Genomic DNA, 18616 nt, shown 5'->3' on the forward strand with positions numbered 1-18616 from the left:
CATATGACGTTGTAAAATAGTGAATTGTGGGTAGTTTAGAAGATTTCCCTAAATAAGTTAATACTGTAACGACCCTGGGTTTATAAGCGCGGATATTGACTCTGCCGTTCGAGCTTTTGCGGCACAGTCGATAGCGCGCTGGACTTCGGGCTTGCAGGTCGAGGGTTCGAGACCTGCTCCCTGCTGTTTCATTACAATACATTTGTAATAACGCAAAAACATAACTGTTTGTACTTATAGGGAACCAGATCGTGACTACAACTCAGTTACTAAGTCTTTAACCACACTGTGTTGTTACACTGGTGAGTAAAAAAAGCTTCCTACAATCAAACTTGTCTGAAAATAAAGTATACATTTTAATCAACTGCGTTACCCACTCCAGTCAGCAGATGGCGGTGTGTGAATTTAAGGTAATGCTGTTGGTGTGACGTATAATGTAGTGGACGGAACGCTTCTTTCAAAAGTAGCAACAGTGATTCAGCCTCCTCGGTAGCTTGCTAACCAAAGTAGCCGAACCAATAAAGCTCTTTAGACACTTTAGTGTATATTAGCCACTGTGTTTTAAACCCACTTCTGTCGTCTTGTTAGTTATCAGATTTTATTCCATATTTACGGTGTTGTTGTTATTAGTCAGCTAGCGGGCTGGTTAAGTTAGCATTAGACTAGCTAGCTAACATTCCCAACCATGAGTTCACTAAGCTACTCTCCTCCTGCTAAAGAAGAGGTCTGCTGGACGGAGAAAGAGGGAGTGTGGCTGAACGTTGTCGTGAAAGAGGAGAAGGAAGAGGATGTCACAATACAAAAACAAGTGGAGGGTGAAGCTGTTACCGTGAAAGAAGAAGAGAAAGACGTTACAGTGAAAGAAGAGGAAGTCGCGTTCAGAGTGAAAGAGGAGAAGGGTGTTACAGTAAAAGAGGAGGATGCAGTTTTTGGGGTGAAAGAGGAGGAGATTACTGTCACATTGGAAGAAGACGAGGATGAAGAGGAGGAAACAGGATATCTGGGCCCGGTTTCCCAAACGCATCTTAAGGCGTCCAATGGTTCTAATGATGAACTTAGCCATAAGATGGTTTTGAGAAACCGTTCCCTGATTAACACTAGTAAGTACTGTCTTAAATACAGAGGCACAAACTCTGCAGTTGTTGAACTGATGTTTGGTGTTAAAGGGGAAATATGCAATAGCTACATCTATATTTAGACTTTTAAAATTATTTATTTATAGCCATTGATTCTTGAAGAATATAACACATGCCTCATGAGCTTAGTTCAACTGTTGTACCCCATCATAACCCTAAATAAGCTTTTTTTACTCCAATGTTTAGAAACAATGTAAATCAACACTGTATAGCCTCAACATGGTTAAAACTATAATGTTGATATCATGGATGGTCAGTCCTTGCATCCGTAGGTCTGTCTATGAATTTGAGACTAGTTACATTTCTCCAACCCCCTATTTATATCCTGATCATTCATCCACACTGCATCTTCTTTAGGAGTGCTATTTATATCCTGTCACTACTGATCATTCATCCACACTGCATCTTCTTTAGGAGTGCTATTTATATCCTGATCATTCATCCACACTGCATCTTCTTTAGGAGTGCTATTTATATCCTGATCATTCATCCATACTGCATCTTCTATAGGAGTGCTATTTATATCCTGTCACTACTGATCATTCATCCACACTGCATCTTCTTTAGGAGTGCTATTTATATCCTGATCATTCATCCACACTACATCTTCTTTAGGAGTGCTATTTATATCCTGATCATTCATCCACACTGCATCTTCTATAGGAGTGCTATTTATATCCTGATCATTCATCCTCACTGCATCTTCTTTAGGAGTGCTATTTTTATCCTGATCATTCATCCACACTGCATCTTCTTTAGGAGTGCTATTTATCTTATAACCAAACTAGTGGTGGAATGACAGCTTTGTTATTGTATGAACTGCAGATTGGTTGATAGATGTGTGGCTATTTTATAGGGGTAACCTAGGATTTAAATAGCAAACAATTGTCAGCCCAGAGGCTTGGTTTGGTAAACATCTGAGGAATGGGGGAAGGAGAAATGTAACCACTCAAATTCATAGAGAAAGCTATTGTAGCAACCGTAACCCAACACCTAGCGACCTCTTCAAGAAGTTCAGACATCTTGGCGTAACAGTTGTAAGGTGTTGACTTGACAGTTGCTGGACCCAGGTTTGAGTTCAGCTCAGGACTACCCCCTGAATTGACTACACTATAAATACAAGCACTGGCCATCCATAAGGTCAAAATTATTGTTTTAAACAAGATTTCAAGGCTATCCAGTGCTTGTTTACAAACAGTGGCGTTATACGAGCTTATGTTTTGGTTTCTGGTGGGGTAATAAAGTTGCAACATTTGAGGCATTTATAAGTTATATTCTTCATGAATCAATGGTTATATAGTAAATGGGTCTTTATATAACTGCCAGTGTAGATTTCCTGTGGGGGTCAAATTGTTAGAGCTGTTGATAAGTCATTAGGTGTGTTAGAATACTCATACTAACCCTACTATTTGTGACGTTTTTAATTTTTTACTTTTTTTTTTACATTTCACCTTTATTTAACCAGGTAGGCTAGTTGAGAACAAGTTTTCATTTGCAACTGCGACCTGGCCAAGATAAAGCATAGCAATTCGACACATACAACAACACAGAGTTACACATAGAATAAACAAAACATGCAGTCAATAATACAGTACAACAAAATAAAATAAAAAGTCTATATACAGTGAGTGCAAATGAGGTAAGTTAAGGCAATAAATAGGCCATGGTGGCGAAGTAATTACAATATAGCAATTAAACACTGGAATGGTAGATGTGCAGAAGATGAATGTGCAAGGAGAGATACTGGGGTGCAAAGGAGCAAGATGAATAAATAAATACAGTATGGGGATGAGGTAGGTAGATAGATGGGCTGTTTACAGATGGGCTATGTACAGGTGCAGTGATCTGTGAGCTGCTCTGACAGCTGGTGCTTAAAGCTAGTGAGGGAGATATGAGTCTCCAGCTTCAGAGATTTTTGCAGTTCGCTCCAGTCAATGGCAGCAGACAACTGGAAGGAAAGACGACCAAAGGAGGAATTGGCTTTGGGGGTGACCAGTGAGATATACCTGCTGGAGCGCGTGCTATGAGTGGGTGCTGCTATGGTGACCAGTGAGCTGAGAAAAGGCGGGGCTTTACCTAGCAGAGACTTGTAGATAACCTGTAGCCAGTGGGTTTGGCGACGAGTATGAAGCGAGGGCCAATCAACGAGAGCGTACAGGTCGCAATGGTGGGTAGTGTACGGGGCTTTGGTGACCAAACGGATGGCTCTGTGATAGACTGCATCCAGTTTGTTGAGTAGAGTGTTGGAGACTATTTTATAGATGACATCACCGAAGTCGAGCATCAGTAGGATGGTCAGTTTTACGAGGGTGTGTTTGGCAGCATGAGTGAAGGATGCTTTGTTGCGATATAGGACGCCGATTCTAGATTTAATTTTGGATTGGAGATGCTTAATGTGAGTCTGGAAGGAGAGTTTACAGTCTAACCAGACACCCAGGTATTTGTAGTTGTCCACGTATTCTAAGTCAGAGCCGTCCAGAGTAGTGATGCTGGACGGGCGAGCAGGTGCGGGCAGTGATCGATTGAATAGCATGCATTTAGTTTTACCTGCGTTTAAGAGCAGTTGGAGGCCACGGAAGGAGAGTTGTATGGCATTGAAGCTCATCTGGAGGTTAGTTAACACAGTGTCCAAAGAGGGGCCAGAAGTATACAGAATGGTATCGTCTGCGTAGAGGTGGATCAGAGAATCACCAGCAGCAAGAGCAACATCATTGATGTATACAGAGAAGAGAGTCGGCCCGAGTATTGAACCCTGTGGCACACCCATAGAGACTGCCAGAGGTCCAGACAACAGGCCCTCCGACTTGACACACTGAACTCTATCAGAGAAGTAGTTGGTAAACCAGGCGAGGCAGTCATTTGAGAAACCAAGGCTGTCGAGTCTGCCAATAAGAATGTGGTGATTGACAGAGTCGAAAGCCTTGGCCAGGTCGATGAATACGGCTGCACAGTATTGTCTCTTATCGATGGCGGTTATGATGTCGTTTAGGACCGTGAGCGTGGCTGAGATGCACCCATGACCAGCTCTGAAACCAGATTGCATAGCGGGGAAGGTACGGTGGGATTCGAAATGGTCGGTAATCTGTTTTGTTAACTTGGCTTTCGAAGACCTTAGAAAGACAGGGTAGGATAGATGTAGGTCTGTAGCAGTTTGGGTCTAGTGTGGCACCCCCTTTGAAGAGGGGGATGACCGCGGCAGCTTTCCAATCTTTTGGAATCTCAGACGATACGAAAGAGAGGTTGAACAGGCTAGTAATAGGGGTTGCAACAATTTCGGCAGATAATTTTAGAAAGAGAGGGTCTAGATTGTCTAGCCCGGCTGATTTGTATGGATCCAGATTTTGCAGCTCTTTCAGAACATCAGCTATCTGGATTTGGGTGAAGGAGAAATGGTGGGGGCTTTGGCGGGTTGCTGTGGAGGGTGCCGGGCAGTTGACCGGGGTAGGGGTAGCCAGGTGGAAAGCATGGCCAGCCGTAGAGAAATGCAGCCGTAGAGTTCAGTGTGTCAAACCGTAGAGAAATGCTTATTGAAATTCTCAATTATAGTGGATTTATCGGTGGTAACAGTGTTTCCTAGCCTCAGAGCAGTGGGCAGCTGGGAGGAGGTGCTTTTATTCTTCATGGACTTTTTAGTGTCCCAGAACTTTTTTGAGTTAGTACTACAGGATGCAAATTTCTGTTTGAAAAAGTTAGCCTTAGCTTTTCTAACTGCCTGTGTATATTTGTTCCTAACTTCCCTGAAAAGTTGCATATCACGGGGGCTATTCGATGCTAATTCAGAACGCCACAGGATGTTTTTGTGCTGGTCAAGGGCAGACAGGTCTGGAGTGAACCAAGGACTATATCTATTCCTAGTTCTACATTTTTTGAGTGGGGCATGCTTATTTAAGATGGTGAGGAAGGCACTTTTAAAGAATAGCCAGGCATCATCTACTGATGGGATGAGGTCAACATTCCAGGATACCCCGTACATATATGGATGAGCGATGGCCGAACGGCATAGGCAAGATGCAGTAGATGGTATAGAGTACAGTATATACATATGAGATGAGTAATGTAGGATATGTAAACATTATATAAAGTGGCATTGTTTAAAGTGACTAGTGATACATTTATCACATCCAATTTTTTATTATTAAAGTGGCTAGAGATTTGAGTCAGTATGTTGGCAGCAGCCACTCAATGTTAGTGATGGCTGTTTAACAGTCTGTTGGCCTTGAGACAGAAGCTGTTTTTCAGTCTCTCGGTCCCAGCTTTGATGCACCTGTACTGACCTCACCTTCTGGATGATAGCGGGGTGAACTGGCAGTGGCTCGGGTGGTTGTTGAAGTCCACGATCATCTCCTTTGTTTTGTTGACGTTTGGCGAGAGGTTATTTTCCTGGCACCACACTCCCAGGGCCCTCACTTCCTTCCTGTAGGCTCTCATCATTGCTGGTAATCAGGCCTACTACTGTTGTGTCGTCTGCAAACTTGATGATTGAGGCGTACGTGGCCACGCAGTCATGGTGAACAGGAAGTACAGGAGGGGCTGAGCACCCTTCCTTGTGGATATCAGTGAAGTGGAGGTATTTTCTCCTATCTTCACCACCTGAGGGTGGCCCGTCAGGAAGTCCAGGACCCAGTTACACAGGGCGGGGTTCAGACCCAGGGCCTCAAGCTTAATGAAGAGCTTGGACGGTACTATGGTGTTGAATGCTGAGCTATAGTCAATGAACAGCATTCTTACATAGGTATTCTTCTTGTCCAGATGGGATAGGGCAGTGTGCAGTGTGATTGCATCATCTGTGGATCTATTGAGGCGGTAAGCAAATTGGAGTGGGTCTAGGGTATCAGGTAAGGTGGAGGTGATATGATCCTTGACTAGTCTCTCAAAGCACTTCATGATGATGGAAGTGAGTGCTACGGGGCGATAGTCATTTAGATCAGTTACCTTTGCTTTCTGGGCTCCCGAGTGGTGCAACGGTTTACAGCACTGCATCTCAGTGCAAGAGGCGTCACTACAGTCCCTGGTTTGAATCCAGGCTGAATCACATCCGGCTGTGATTGGGAGTCACTGCGTTGTCCGGGTTTGGCCAGGCTATCATTGTAAATAAAGAATTTGTTCTTAACTGACTTGCTGAGTTAAATAAAATAAATATATATTGGGTACAGGAACAATGGTGGACATCTTGAAGCATGTGGGGACAGTAGACTGGGATAGGGAGAGATTGAATATGTCTGTAATATGTCTCATAGCAAAGGGTCTGAATACTTATGTAAATAAGGTATTTTAGTTTTTTATTTGTAATACATTTCTGATCATTTCTAAAAACCTGCTTTCGCTTTGTCATTATGGGGTATCTTGTGTAGATTGATGAGGAACATTTTCTCCTAAATCCATTTTAGAATAAAGCGTAACAAAATGTGGAGAAAGTAAAGCGTTTGAATACTTTCCGAATACGCTATAAACTACATTTAAAAAAAGTTAATTAAATTCATGTAAAATAATCTTTGTCTGAAAATAAAATGTGATCCTCAACTGCGTTTCCCTCCAGTCAGCAGACGGCGATGTGCGTCTTTCAGGCGATGCTGCAGCGTGACGTATAATCTAGTGGACGGTTCTTCATAAACAGCTCGTCAACCACCTCGGTAGCTTGCTAGCCAACATAGCCGAAAGATTCAACCTATTTATACGCTTTCGGTCTATATTAGCTACTGTGTTTTAGACACACTTCTATCGTATCTACTTGTTAACCTATTTAATTTAATATTACGTTATTTTTATTAGTCAGCTATAGTAGCTGGCTGGTTAAGTTAGCATTAGCCTAGTCGCTAATGATAGCTAGCTAGCTAACATCCCCGAACATGAGCTCCCTAAACTACTCCCCTCCTGTTAAAGAAGAGGAGGTCTGCTGGACGGAGAAAGAAGCTCTGGGGCTGAACATTGTCGTGAAAGATGAGAAGGAAGAGGAGGATGTTACAGTAAAACAAGAAGTAGAGGGTGAGGCTGTTACAGTGAAAGATGAAGAGAAAGACGTTTCAGTTAAACAAGAGGAAGAAGAGGATGATGCTGTTTTTGGAGTGAAGAAGGAAGGAGAGATTACTGTCACATTGGAAGATGAAGAGGAGGAGAAAGGAGATCTGATTAACACCAGTAAGTACCGCCTTCAATTAGTTTTTAACTTTGGATATTCGGAGTTGGCTCGTCAATACCTCTTCAACGGAGGGCCCTGGGATGATGACTGATATGTAGAGAACAAGCTACCCCTTGTTTTCTCCGTTCCGTTTCCAAAAAGTGACTTGAGAAGGGTCTATCTGCTGACCGCAGACTGGGGGCCACGGCATGTAGTGATTTTAATGTAGTGATGTTTTACTACACACCGTTCCCCCCAATAGAGCCATGTGAGAGTTGGGTTGGCTACACCAAAGATTATGGATATACTGACAAGATGTCTCTCCGTCCTAACAAGGGGAGTCGTTGTCCGCAAAGCTGCACTGTGGGTTGTCTATCTCCCACCTATCCTGTCTTTTTATTGGTGGATACATCTTATTATTGTAATCTATTGTTTATATTCTATGAGGGTTGTTGACGTCAACCGACTGTATTCAATGGAGAGAGATGCTAAGCTACTAGCATGAATATGCATAGCGATCTGGAGACAACTCCTATAGTGTTTTTATCAAAGTTGTCGGTATGTCACATGTCCACATAACAACTTAATCATTACGAAACTTCTGTTAGATCAAGTGAACCTCATGTAGGAAATAAGCCATTCATTTTGTTGTTGACCAAATTCAACACTTTCCACATTGGGTTGATAATTGTTTCCACTTGGATACAACCAACTGTAACCTACTGGCATGACCTAGAGAGATACAACCTACTGTAACCTACTGGCATGACCTAGAGAGATACAACCTACTGTAACCTACTGGCATGACCTAGAGAGATACAACCTACTGTAACCTACTGGCATGACCTAGAGAGATACAACCTACTGTAACCTACTGGCATGACCTAGAGAGATACAACCTACTGTAACCTACTGGCATGACCTAGGGAGTTACAACCTACTGTAACCTACTGGCATGACCTAGAGAGATACAACCTACTGTAACCTACTGGCATGACCTAGAGAGATACAACCTACTGTAACCTACTGGCATGACCTAGAGAGATACAACCTACTGTAACCTACTGGCATGACCTAGAGAGATACAACCTACTGTAACCTACTGGCATGACCTAGAGAGTTACAACCTACTGTAACCTACTGGCATGACCTACAGAGTTACAACTTGCTGTAACCTACTGGCATGACCTAGAGAGATACAACCTGCTGTAACCTACTGGCATGACCTAGAGAGATAGAACCTACTGTAACCTACTGGCATGACCTAGAGAGATCCAACCTACTGTAACCTACTGGCATGACCTAGAGAGTTACAACCTACTGTAGCCTACTGGCATGACCTAGAGAGATACAATCTACTGTAGCCTACTGGCATGACCTACAGAGATACAACCTACTGTAACCTACTGGCATGACCTAGAGAGATACAACCTACTGTAACCTACTGGCATGACCTAGAGAGATACAACCTACTGTAACCTACTGGCATGACCTAGAGAGTTACAACCTACTGTAACCTACTGGCATGACCTAGAGAGTTACAGCCTACTGTAACCTACTGGCATGACCTAGATAGATACAACCTACTGTAGCCTACTGGCATGACCTAGAGAGATACAACCTACTGTAGCCTACTGGCATGACCTAGAGAGTTACAACCTACTATAACCTACTGGCATGACCTAGAGAGATACAACCTACTGTAACCTACTGGCGTGTCCTAGAGAGTTACAACCTACTGTAGCCTACTGGCATGACCTAGATATATATATATATGTGTGTGTGTGTGTGTGTGTGTGTGTATATATATATATATATATATATATATATATATACAAGCATTTCTAAACTTTTTTTCTCACTTTTATGGGGTATTGTGATGTCTTTATGAGGTATTGTCTGAAAATTGATAATTGGAAGAAAAAAATCTATTTAATAATAACCAAATGTGTAAAAAGGGAAGGGGTCTGAATGCATGTATGTTGTATGTTCTAGGGCAGATTAAAAAAAAAAAACAATTGATTGGTAGAAATGTTATGAAGTGTATTTTTCCATATAGACACACCCCATGTGTTTAATAAAATCCTCTGTATGTGCAGAACTTGAACTGAACTGATGCTTCAAGCGTTTGATAAAATAATTAACACACACAAATGACTTGAGGAAGCCAGAGGTCAATATAACCAGAAGAAAATAACCAATTCCCCACCTGCTGCTGGCCTTCGTTAATTCTGACGTTATGCTCCTGAAGTTTCCGGTAAAATAGGCAAACTTTTTCCATTTCCTTTTGAAGTGCCAATTTATCTTACCATTTCTACCGATCTGCGTGCCAGTTATGAACGAGTTACAACACCTGTTTGGCTCCGCCACTTCCTGGGTCGGGGAAGTGAGGTATTAAATTTAAGGATTAAATCATTTAAGGAATATATCCGAGTCTCACGCTCATCACCTGTGGAATGCGGGGCTTCCAGCGAGGTGCGGATTTAATAGTATGTTGTACCTAGTTTCCCTCCTTCAGGGAACAGTAGTTATAGTCATAACATGTGGATTTAATAGTATGTTGTACCTAGTTTCCCTCCTTCAGGGAACAGTAGTTATAGTCATAACATGTGGATTTAATAATATGTTGTACCTAGTTTCCCTCCTTCAGGGAACAGTAGTTATAGTCATAACATGTGGATTTAATAGTATGTTGTACCTAGTTTCCCTCCTTCAGGGAACAGTAATTATAGTCATAACGTTAAGCTTGTCATATGATGAACTTTAACTTAAATACTGGATCTTGCTGTCGGACAGTTTTTTTGTATTCAGATCTCTGAAATGTTCTCTAACTACGTAATATTTATTGTCTCCTTATGTTACGCTGGGAAAACAGTTTTCATGGGCACAGAAATCCTAAATCATTTCAGTTTACTAAATCCAATGGTTCTAACCGAGAGTCACCTTAACTTTATTGACAACTCCCAAATGGATACTGTCATTAATGCGGTTCTTAAATAATTACGCATAATACTTAATACTATAGCTGTTTAGTTACAGTCACATGTTCAACTATCATCAGCTGATCCAGGAAATCATTTTCTGCATGCCAGTCAAATGTAGTTCTTCATTCATTACACCGGTAAAGACAGTTATGCCGTGCTCCACGTTGGATCCAACATCCCAAACAAATCGATATTTATGTGTTATTGTCTACTTGATTTACTGTAGGGTCTCGTTAGTCTGTTTGGACACAGAGATACTTTGCTCATAATGTGTAGAGAACTGTTCCTTGATGGATAGGCTATTGTTCAACACACAGAGCTATTTTCCTTTATTCAGGACATTTAGAATGACAACACATTACAGAGTAGCCTAGTGGGATTATTCACAAAATTATCTGGTGATCAGGTTATGAATTGTCATGACAAAGACATTTTAGTCTCCTTGTTTCACCTAAAATATTAAATGATTTATAGTCCTAGGTCTATGTTGTTGTTAGGTGAAGTTATGGGTCCTACAGTAGGTCTATGTTATTGTTAGGTGAGATTATAGACCATTTTGGCATACACTTAGTGGACAAAATCTCATTGTCAGGCTGATGGAAAACTAGCCAATGATCATTTTACTGGTTGAAGTCGTTTTTAAATATAAAGTAGTACATTTTCGACAATAACACAAACATTATATTAAATCAGGACATTCAAACGAGCCTTACAATTATAATCCAAAGTAGTGTCAAATGATAATAATAATAATCATAATCAACCTGGAAAGGAGGCTTTATTTGCTGTCAGCCTATGAGAACTCCCCTGAGTTTTCCCCCACGGTGGTGAAGTAGTGAATAGACACAGAGCTTAATGTGAGTTTCCTTGAGAAGCACTCCTGATCTAGTGCTGTAATATTCAGAATACATTGTGAAAACTAATCTTTGCTCACCATTTTTTAAATATATATATTTTTTTGACCCCTTTTTTCTCCCCAATTAGTACTTACAGTCTTGTCTCATCGCTGCAACTCCCGTACGGACTCAGGAGAGGCGAAGGTCGAGAGCCATGCGTCCTCTGAAACACAACCCAACCTAGCCGCGATGCTTCTTGACACAATGCCCATCCAACCCGGAAGCCAGCAGCACCAATGTGTCGGAGGAAACACCGTACACCTGGTGACCTGGTCAGCGTGCACTGCGCCCGGCCCGCCACAGGAGTCGCTAGTGCTCGATGAGACAAGGATATCCCTGCCGGCCAAACCCTCCCCTAACCCGGACGACGGTGGGCCAATTGTGCGTCGCCCCATGGGCCTCCCGGTCGCGGCCGGCTGCAACAGAGCTTGGACTCGAACCCAGAATCTCTAATGGCACAGCTTAGGCCACTTGCTCACCATTTTTGCTCCAGGCAGATATACTACATCCATAACTAGCGGTTTCTGCATTAGCAGGGAGGTGTTTCTGCAATCAAATTGTGTGCGCATCGCCCTTGTCGCAATTTTAGCAAACACAGAAAGGTGCCTATATTTGAGAACAAAAGTCGCCTGGCACACTGCTTAGGAGTTCAACACCTTTTACTTATTTCTAGTTACTACTAATGTGAAAACAAGACTAAATATGACTATTGTTGCTCACTTGACTGTCTTAAGACAATTGTCAAGTAATACTAACATTCATTACAGACGTCAATTGTTGTACAGTATCATGGCTACGCTGTTGGCATCACCTTTTTCAGTGGATTTCTGCTGTTGTGAGCCTTTAACTATCTGTCTGACTTGTTCACACAGGAGAGAGACGTGACTATCATGGATTCTCTGGGGAGCCTCAACATCATGATGCTAACGAGTCAGAGAAGAGTCTGTCCAGATTCTATCACCTCAAGAAACACCAACAGAGACCCACAGGGAAGAAATCTATCTGCTGCTCTGACTGTGGAAAACATTGCAAATCTTCATCAGAACTTAAAATACACCAGCGAACACACACAGGAGAGAAATCTCACCACTGTTTTGATTGTGGGAAGAGTTACTTAAGATTAAAAGCACTAAAAGTACACCTGAGAATTCACACTGGAGAGAAACCTTACAGCTGTGATCAATGTGGGAGGAGTTTTACTACATCTTTCTCTCTGACTCTACACCAGAGAATACACACAGGAGAGAAACCGTACAGCTGTACTCAATGTGGGAAGACTTTTACTTCATCTAGCCATCTGACTCTACACCAGAGAACACACACAGGAGAGAAACCTTATAGCTGTGATCAATGTGGGAAGAGTTTTGCTGCATCTGGCTCTCTGACTCGACACCAGAGAAGACACACAGGAGAGAAACCTTATAGCTGTCATCAATGTGGGAAGAGTTTTACTACATCTGGCTATCTTACTCTACACCAAAGAACACACACAGGAGACAAACTTTATAGCTGTGATCAATGTGGGAAGAGTTTTGCTGCATTTGGCTCTCTGACTCGACACCAGAGAAGACACACAGGAGAGAAACCTTATAGCTGTGGTCAATGTGGGAAGAGTTTTGCTGCATCCTGCTCTCTGACTCGACACCAGAGAAGACACACAGGAGAGAAACCTTATAGCTGTGGTCAATGTGGGAAGAGTTTTACTACATCTGGCTGTCTGACTCGACACCAGAGAACACACACAGGAGAGAAACCTTATAGCTGTGATCAGTGTGACAAGAGATTCTCCGGTAAAAGACATCTGATCAAACATCAGAAAATACATGAATGAGTTGTTTCATGATATCAATGATATAATGTCACAATGTAGAATGTTTTAACATTGTAGTAGGAGTATTTTAATAGTGTCACAATGTAGAACCCTAAACGTTTGCCCCCTGTTCTATTGATTTCAACATGATATGGATATTAGCCTCAGGGGGAAAATCCAGGCTCTGAAATGGAAGAGTACTATTTATGTGATTTAACAAAAAGTGACTAACAAAAAAAGAGTTGTGTTGCACTTACCATGTTGGTTATGCACTTGAATCAAAATGTATCTGGCTGTTTTCTACAAATTGTCCTCTAACCAGTGATGTACACATTATCCCCAGATTCCGTGTGGTTTTTGAGCTGTTAGTTTTAACAGGACGTGCAACCTCATCTCCCTCCTCTCGGCACAATTGATTTCAACATGATATCGATGAGTTATGACAAATAAGTGTTGTGTTCCTTTGTTTAGGGACCCCTAAATTTAAATGCATCACTCCAAAATGTAGTTGACTGTCTTCTGCAGGTTGTCCTCTAACCAGTGAGGTAAAAGATATCTCCATTTCCATGTGTTTTTTGTTTTGTTGTGTTAGTTTCAAGAGCAGGTTCAACCTGATTTCCCCCCAAATGGATATAAGATTTGTGTTTTGCGTTTAGCTAGTGCGTTGCTATGGATCTTTATTTATTTTGACTGCACGTTTTTCCGTATCGGAGATTAGTTTTGTTTGGGCTCGTTCCAAGGAGACGAGAGTTCTAGAAGCTAGTGGGATTTAGAAAGAGGAGAGTTCTAGAATCTAGTGAGTTTTAGGAAGACGAGTGTTCTAGAAGCTAGTGGGATTTAGGATTCTATAGAAAGAAAAAGTTGTAACAAATAATACTATTGTATATTATTATTTAGAAATACGTGTTTTTAATTGTTGACATCCAGTAGACACCATGTTTATATTGGTGAAGGTGAATCATTGTAGTTGATTATAATGTGAAATGGAAGTTGTTTTCTGTTGGTGGTGAGCAAACTTTTCCAACAAAAATATAGGATATATTTGTTGTCTTAAGGTGTTACAGGCTTTGGTTTTTCCATTTATGTTTTGAGGTTGGACTTTAGCACGTCTAGCTCGTTAGCACGTATAGCTCGTTAGCACGTAGGACGCATTGATTGGTGTCACCTCGTTAGTCAGTATGTGTTACACCTGTGCTGGCTTGTCCATCTCGTTAGTGGGAAGGTGTTTCACCTGAGCTGGTCCAGGTTCTATATAAGAGTGTCTGGCCCAGTGCTCCAGTTGTCTTGATACATGTGGAGAGTCAACACCTTTAGTTGCTCCACCTTTTTGGTTTGCTTCCTGTCTTTAAGTTTGGTGTGGGTTTTTCTTTTGTTTGCCTCTTCTTGGGCAGATTTAGTGGGTCTCATGGTGGGTGTCTTTTATGTCCCAGTTGTTGTTACTAGTCAACTTTCAGTGGACACCCCCATAGTGTCTTTCAGAGCCCCTCCTAAAAACATGCTTATATTTTGGGTTGGATGTTGCATCCAATTAATATTTTAATCAATGGATTTTCCTTAGAATGCTAATTCGTCTTTCAGTTGTTAATCTTATGTTTGTTGTGGTAAATATTTCAATTTTTTTTCCTGTGAAGCATCCATGTCTGAAATGTGTTGTATAAATAAAGCTTGATTTGGACATATTGCAAAAGAAATTAACCCAATGACTGACAATCAACAGTCTCTTGCAAAACCAATACGTATCTTGGTCCATCTTAGTATAAATTCAGTAAATCTCCCACTATGTTAAAACAGTGCTGGTATGTACATTTAGTATCACTTTTCAACCAACCCAGTGCATTTGTTGAAGATAAATGTTTAATTCAACAATACGTCAAAGGATTCAACTGCTGCAAACCGAAACAAACAAATGGATCAATCCCACTTTTCCAGCCTGCTGAAGGCGTGGTGGAGTGGTAAACACCACCCCCGGCTCTACCAGGGGCTTGAGGTGGTCTCCCACAGCTCTGCTTATGTCATGTTCTGTGGACTTGCTGTTCCATTTCTTGACTGCCCCTGCAACACAGAAACACATTTAGTCATATTATATATAACACTCAAAGTAATGGATATGGAGCATCTATGGCCTCAGTTACACCTGGCACCTAAATGTGACTTCTGTCATCTGATCACTCCAAGCTGCATTAGGTTCAGATCGACCAGGAAGGGCCTTTGACATAGTCTGGATCCAGTCAGGCCACTGAATATAAAGAGATGGGGTGAATGAGTGGGGAAAAGTACATTTGACACAAATCACCTTCATAATATCAAAGAACATATGTGTGTGTCTGAGGGGAAATTAACTTTCGTTCAGCCAAAAGGGGTGAGAAATTACACCAATATCAGTGGACAGTTTGCACTAATGTAAATAAACATAGATGATGGAACATATTCCCTTTTGCTGACGTGATGAACCGCTAAGGGGACATAAATATTTACCATTAAACCATGTGTGACCTCTCACCTCTCTGGCTGTAGAAGTGTTCTTCCTAACCAGTTCCTCAACAGCTCTCTGACTGAGCTCCACCCTCACTGGGTCTTCAGAGGAGAGGAAGGCTGAGGAGGGATGGAAGGATGAATGGATCAGTCAATAAAGTGTAGAGCTGCTGTCTATGCTGTCTGACAAAATCACTATTTTAGTAGTTTATTAAAGTAAATTAGGCTTTATGACTGCTGAATACCAACTATCAATCACTTAGATCATGTATTTTCAGGTAGAGATACATCCTTGGGACGTCCCTAGCCCGTTGAAGTTGACATTTAAAATGGTTAAGGTAGGGGTTAAGGTTAGGGTTTAGGGTAGAGATGTCCCAAGGATCCCAGATAGCATTGACCATCATACATTCTTCTGTATCATTTACATAGCAAGTGTAAAATAAACAGACAAGACAAGTAGGCATTATGGATTATGGTCATTGTAGTTAATTAGGACACGGTTGATTGGCTATCAGACAAGGTTCATTACACTGCTAGCTGGTAGGACTGCTTTGCTGGATTATACTATAGCTGATATCCCAATACCCATGTAAGTATAGCTTACTGACAGATCAATGAGGTTAGATCCCAATACCCATGTAGACATAGCTTACTGTCAGATCCCAATACCCATGTAAACATAGCTTACTGACAGATCAATGAGGTTGGATCCCAATACCCATGTAAACATAGCTTACTGACAGATCAATGAGGTTGGATCCCAATACCCATGTAAACATAGCTTACTGACAGATCAATGAGGTTAGATCCCAATACCCATGTAAACATAGATCAATGAGGTTAGATCCCAATACCCATGTAGACATAGCTTACTGACAGATCAATGAGGTCAGATCCCAATACCCATGTAAACATAGCTTACTGACAGATCAATGAGATCCCAATACCCATGTAAACATAGCTTACTGACAGATCAATGAGGTCAGATCCCAATACCCATGTAGACATAGCTTACTGACAGATCAATGAGGTCAGATCCCAATACCCATGTATTGTGAACAGGTTGATTATAGCGGTAGTTGTTTCGATAGTGAAGTACTTTACAGTTATTTTGACCGCGGTGGTTATTGGAGTCGTGGTTTCCTGGAAGAAACCGTTGTTGTGCATCATCTTTCAACGCTCCAATATCTGATAATGACCAAACCTGTAGAGGCTATTTGGGAATTAAACTTTTATTAACCTGAAAGCGTTGCTTCATAGTATTACCATCTGTTGTGTTGATAGAATGTGTAAAGAACCACCTCATTGGTTAATATTCACTATAGTAGAAACATCTGTTGTGTTGGTAGAATGTGTAAAGACCCACCTCATTGGTTAATATTCACTGTAGTATTACCATCTGTTGGGTTGGTAGAATGTGGAAGTAGGTTATTATTACTTATTACAAATCTGCAGATGTCTGACTATTATATTATTATTTAATGAAATAAATGTAAAAATGCACTTTTTGTCTGGAAATAAAATCAACATTTATCTGCGTTTCCCTACAGTCAACAGACGGAGATGTGCGTCTTTCAGGCGATGCTTTCAGCATGACGTATAATCTAGTGGACGGAACACTTCTTCAACAACATCTAGTCAGCCACTTCGGTAGCTTCCTAGCCGAATCATTCAAGCTGTTCAGACTGCTTCGGTGTATATTTGTCACTGTATTTTAAACATAATTCTGGTTTATAACTATTTTCTCCATTTAATGTCATATTTCCGTTTAGTCAGGTAACGGTAGCTGGCTTGATAAATTAGCCTATCACTAGGCTAGTCGCTAACTAGCTAGGTTAGCTGGCTAACATTCCCGACCATGAGCTCACTAAGCTACTCTCCTGCTAAAGAAGAGGAGGTCTGCTGGATGGAGAAAGAAGCTCTAGTGAAAGAGGAGGAGGAAGAGGGTCTATGGCTGAACGTGGTCGTGAAAGAGGAAGAGGAGGATGTCACAGTACAAAAAGAAGTTGAGGGTGAGGCTGTTACATTGATAGAAGAAAAGAAAGATTATGTTTTTTTTGGAGTGAAGGAAGGAGAGAGAACTGTCATATTGAAGGAGGAAGAAGAGGAGGAGACAGAAGATCTGAACACCAGTAAGTCCTGTCTTAAATAGTTGTTTAACTGATGCGTGGTTTTAAAACGGCATTCTACTGAAGTTCTGAGCTTAAATGCCGTTTTTTAATGTAGGAATTGATAAAGCTACACTGTAAGATGTGAATACCATCAACAAGCTGGCCAACAACAAAACTTTAACAATGGATTTGCAGCAAAATCACAACTTAGATGTCTCACAGAATGGACTAGCCCTCATTCAATACTGCAATTCCATTGTATTAAACTGGAGAACAATTCCTAAGCCAATATTAACTGCGGTCAAGTGAGCAGACAGTCGCAAAACGCGGTCAGTCCATTTGCTCTTCAGTTTCTTCCTGAAATCGCGTGCGCAAATTGACTTTACGGAATCACGTGTTTTTTCTGGTAGGGAAACTGAGTTGGATGGACTCTCATGCACAGATAGTCGAGACATGGCTACAAGTCATTCCAAGAAAACCGTTTGACGCACACTTTTAATTTTCGCGTTCTCAAAAAGGACTTTGATATCGTTGCTAGAGTGAGGCTGCAGTAGTCTAACATGGTGCTGTTTAGCAAATGTTGAATTGTTAAAGCAAGTTGTTTACAGTCATGACATACACTATCTATACAAAAGTATGTAGACACCCCTTCAAATGAGTGGATTCGGCTATTTCAGCCACACCTGTTGCCGACAGGTGTATAAAATCGAGCACACAGCCATGTAATCTCCATAGACAAACATTGGCAGTTGAATAGCCTTACTGAAGCGCTCAGTGACTTTCAATGTGGCACCGTCATAGGATGCCATCATTCCAATAAGTCAGTTTGTTGAATTTCTGCCTTGCTAGAGCTTCCCCAATCAACTGTAAGTGCTGTTATTGTGAAGTGGTAACATCTAGGAGCAACAACCGCTCAGTGGTGGGCCACACAAGCTCATAGAACGGGACCGCCATGTGCTGAAGCGCGTAACGAGTACAAATCGTCTGTCCTCGGTTTCAACACTCGCTACCGAGTTCCAAACTGCCTCTGGAAGCAACGTCATCACAATAACTGTTTGTCAGGATCTAAATGAAATGGGTTACCATGGCAGC

The 18616-nt window shown here is 41.5% G+C and overlaps 1 protein-coding gene across 1 annotated transcript; it reads left to right on the forward strand.

Annotated features, from left to right (window-relative positions):
* The first annotated feature begins 456 nt into the window (after positions 1–456).
* LOC145863737 (uncharacterized) lies at positions 457–14824 on the forward strand. The gene is made up of 2 exons (XM_082968349.1): positions 457–1100; positions 12004–14824. Exons 1-2 carry the CDS (start codon positions 686–688, stop codon positions 12960–12962), a joined length of 1374 nt encoding a protein of 457 aa, XP_082824475.1. The 5' UTR covers positions 457–685; the 3' UTR covers positions 12963–14824.
* The last annotated feature ends 3792 nt before the right edge of the window (positions 14825–18616 follow it).

This window comes from Salmo salar, chromosome 02 (genome assembly GCF_965601325.2).
Source record: "Salmo salar chromosome 02, fSalSal1, whole genome shotgun sequence".
NCBI classification, from domain to species: Eukaryota; Metazoa; Chordata; class Actinopteri; order Salmoniformes; family Salmonidae; genus Salmo; species Salmo salar.

Excerpts from the sequence above, each read along its gene's own strand:
- LOC145863737 (XM_082968349.1), top strand. The coding sequence starts at position 686 with ATGAGTTCACTAAGCTACTCTCCTCCTGCTAAAGAAGAGGTCTGCTGG. Across the intron at positions 1,101-12,003 it reads CCGTTCCCTGATTAACACTA|GAGAGAGACGTGACTATCAT; the intron begins GTAAGTACTGTC and ends TTGTTCACACAG.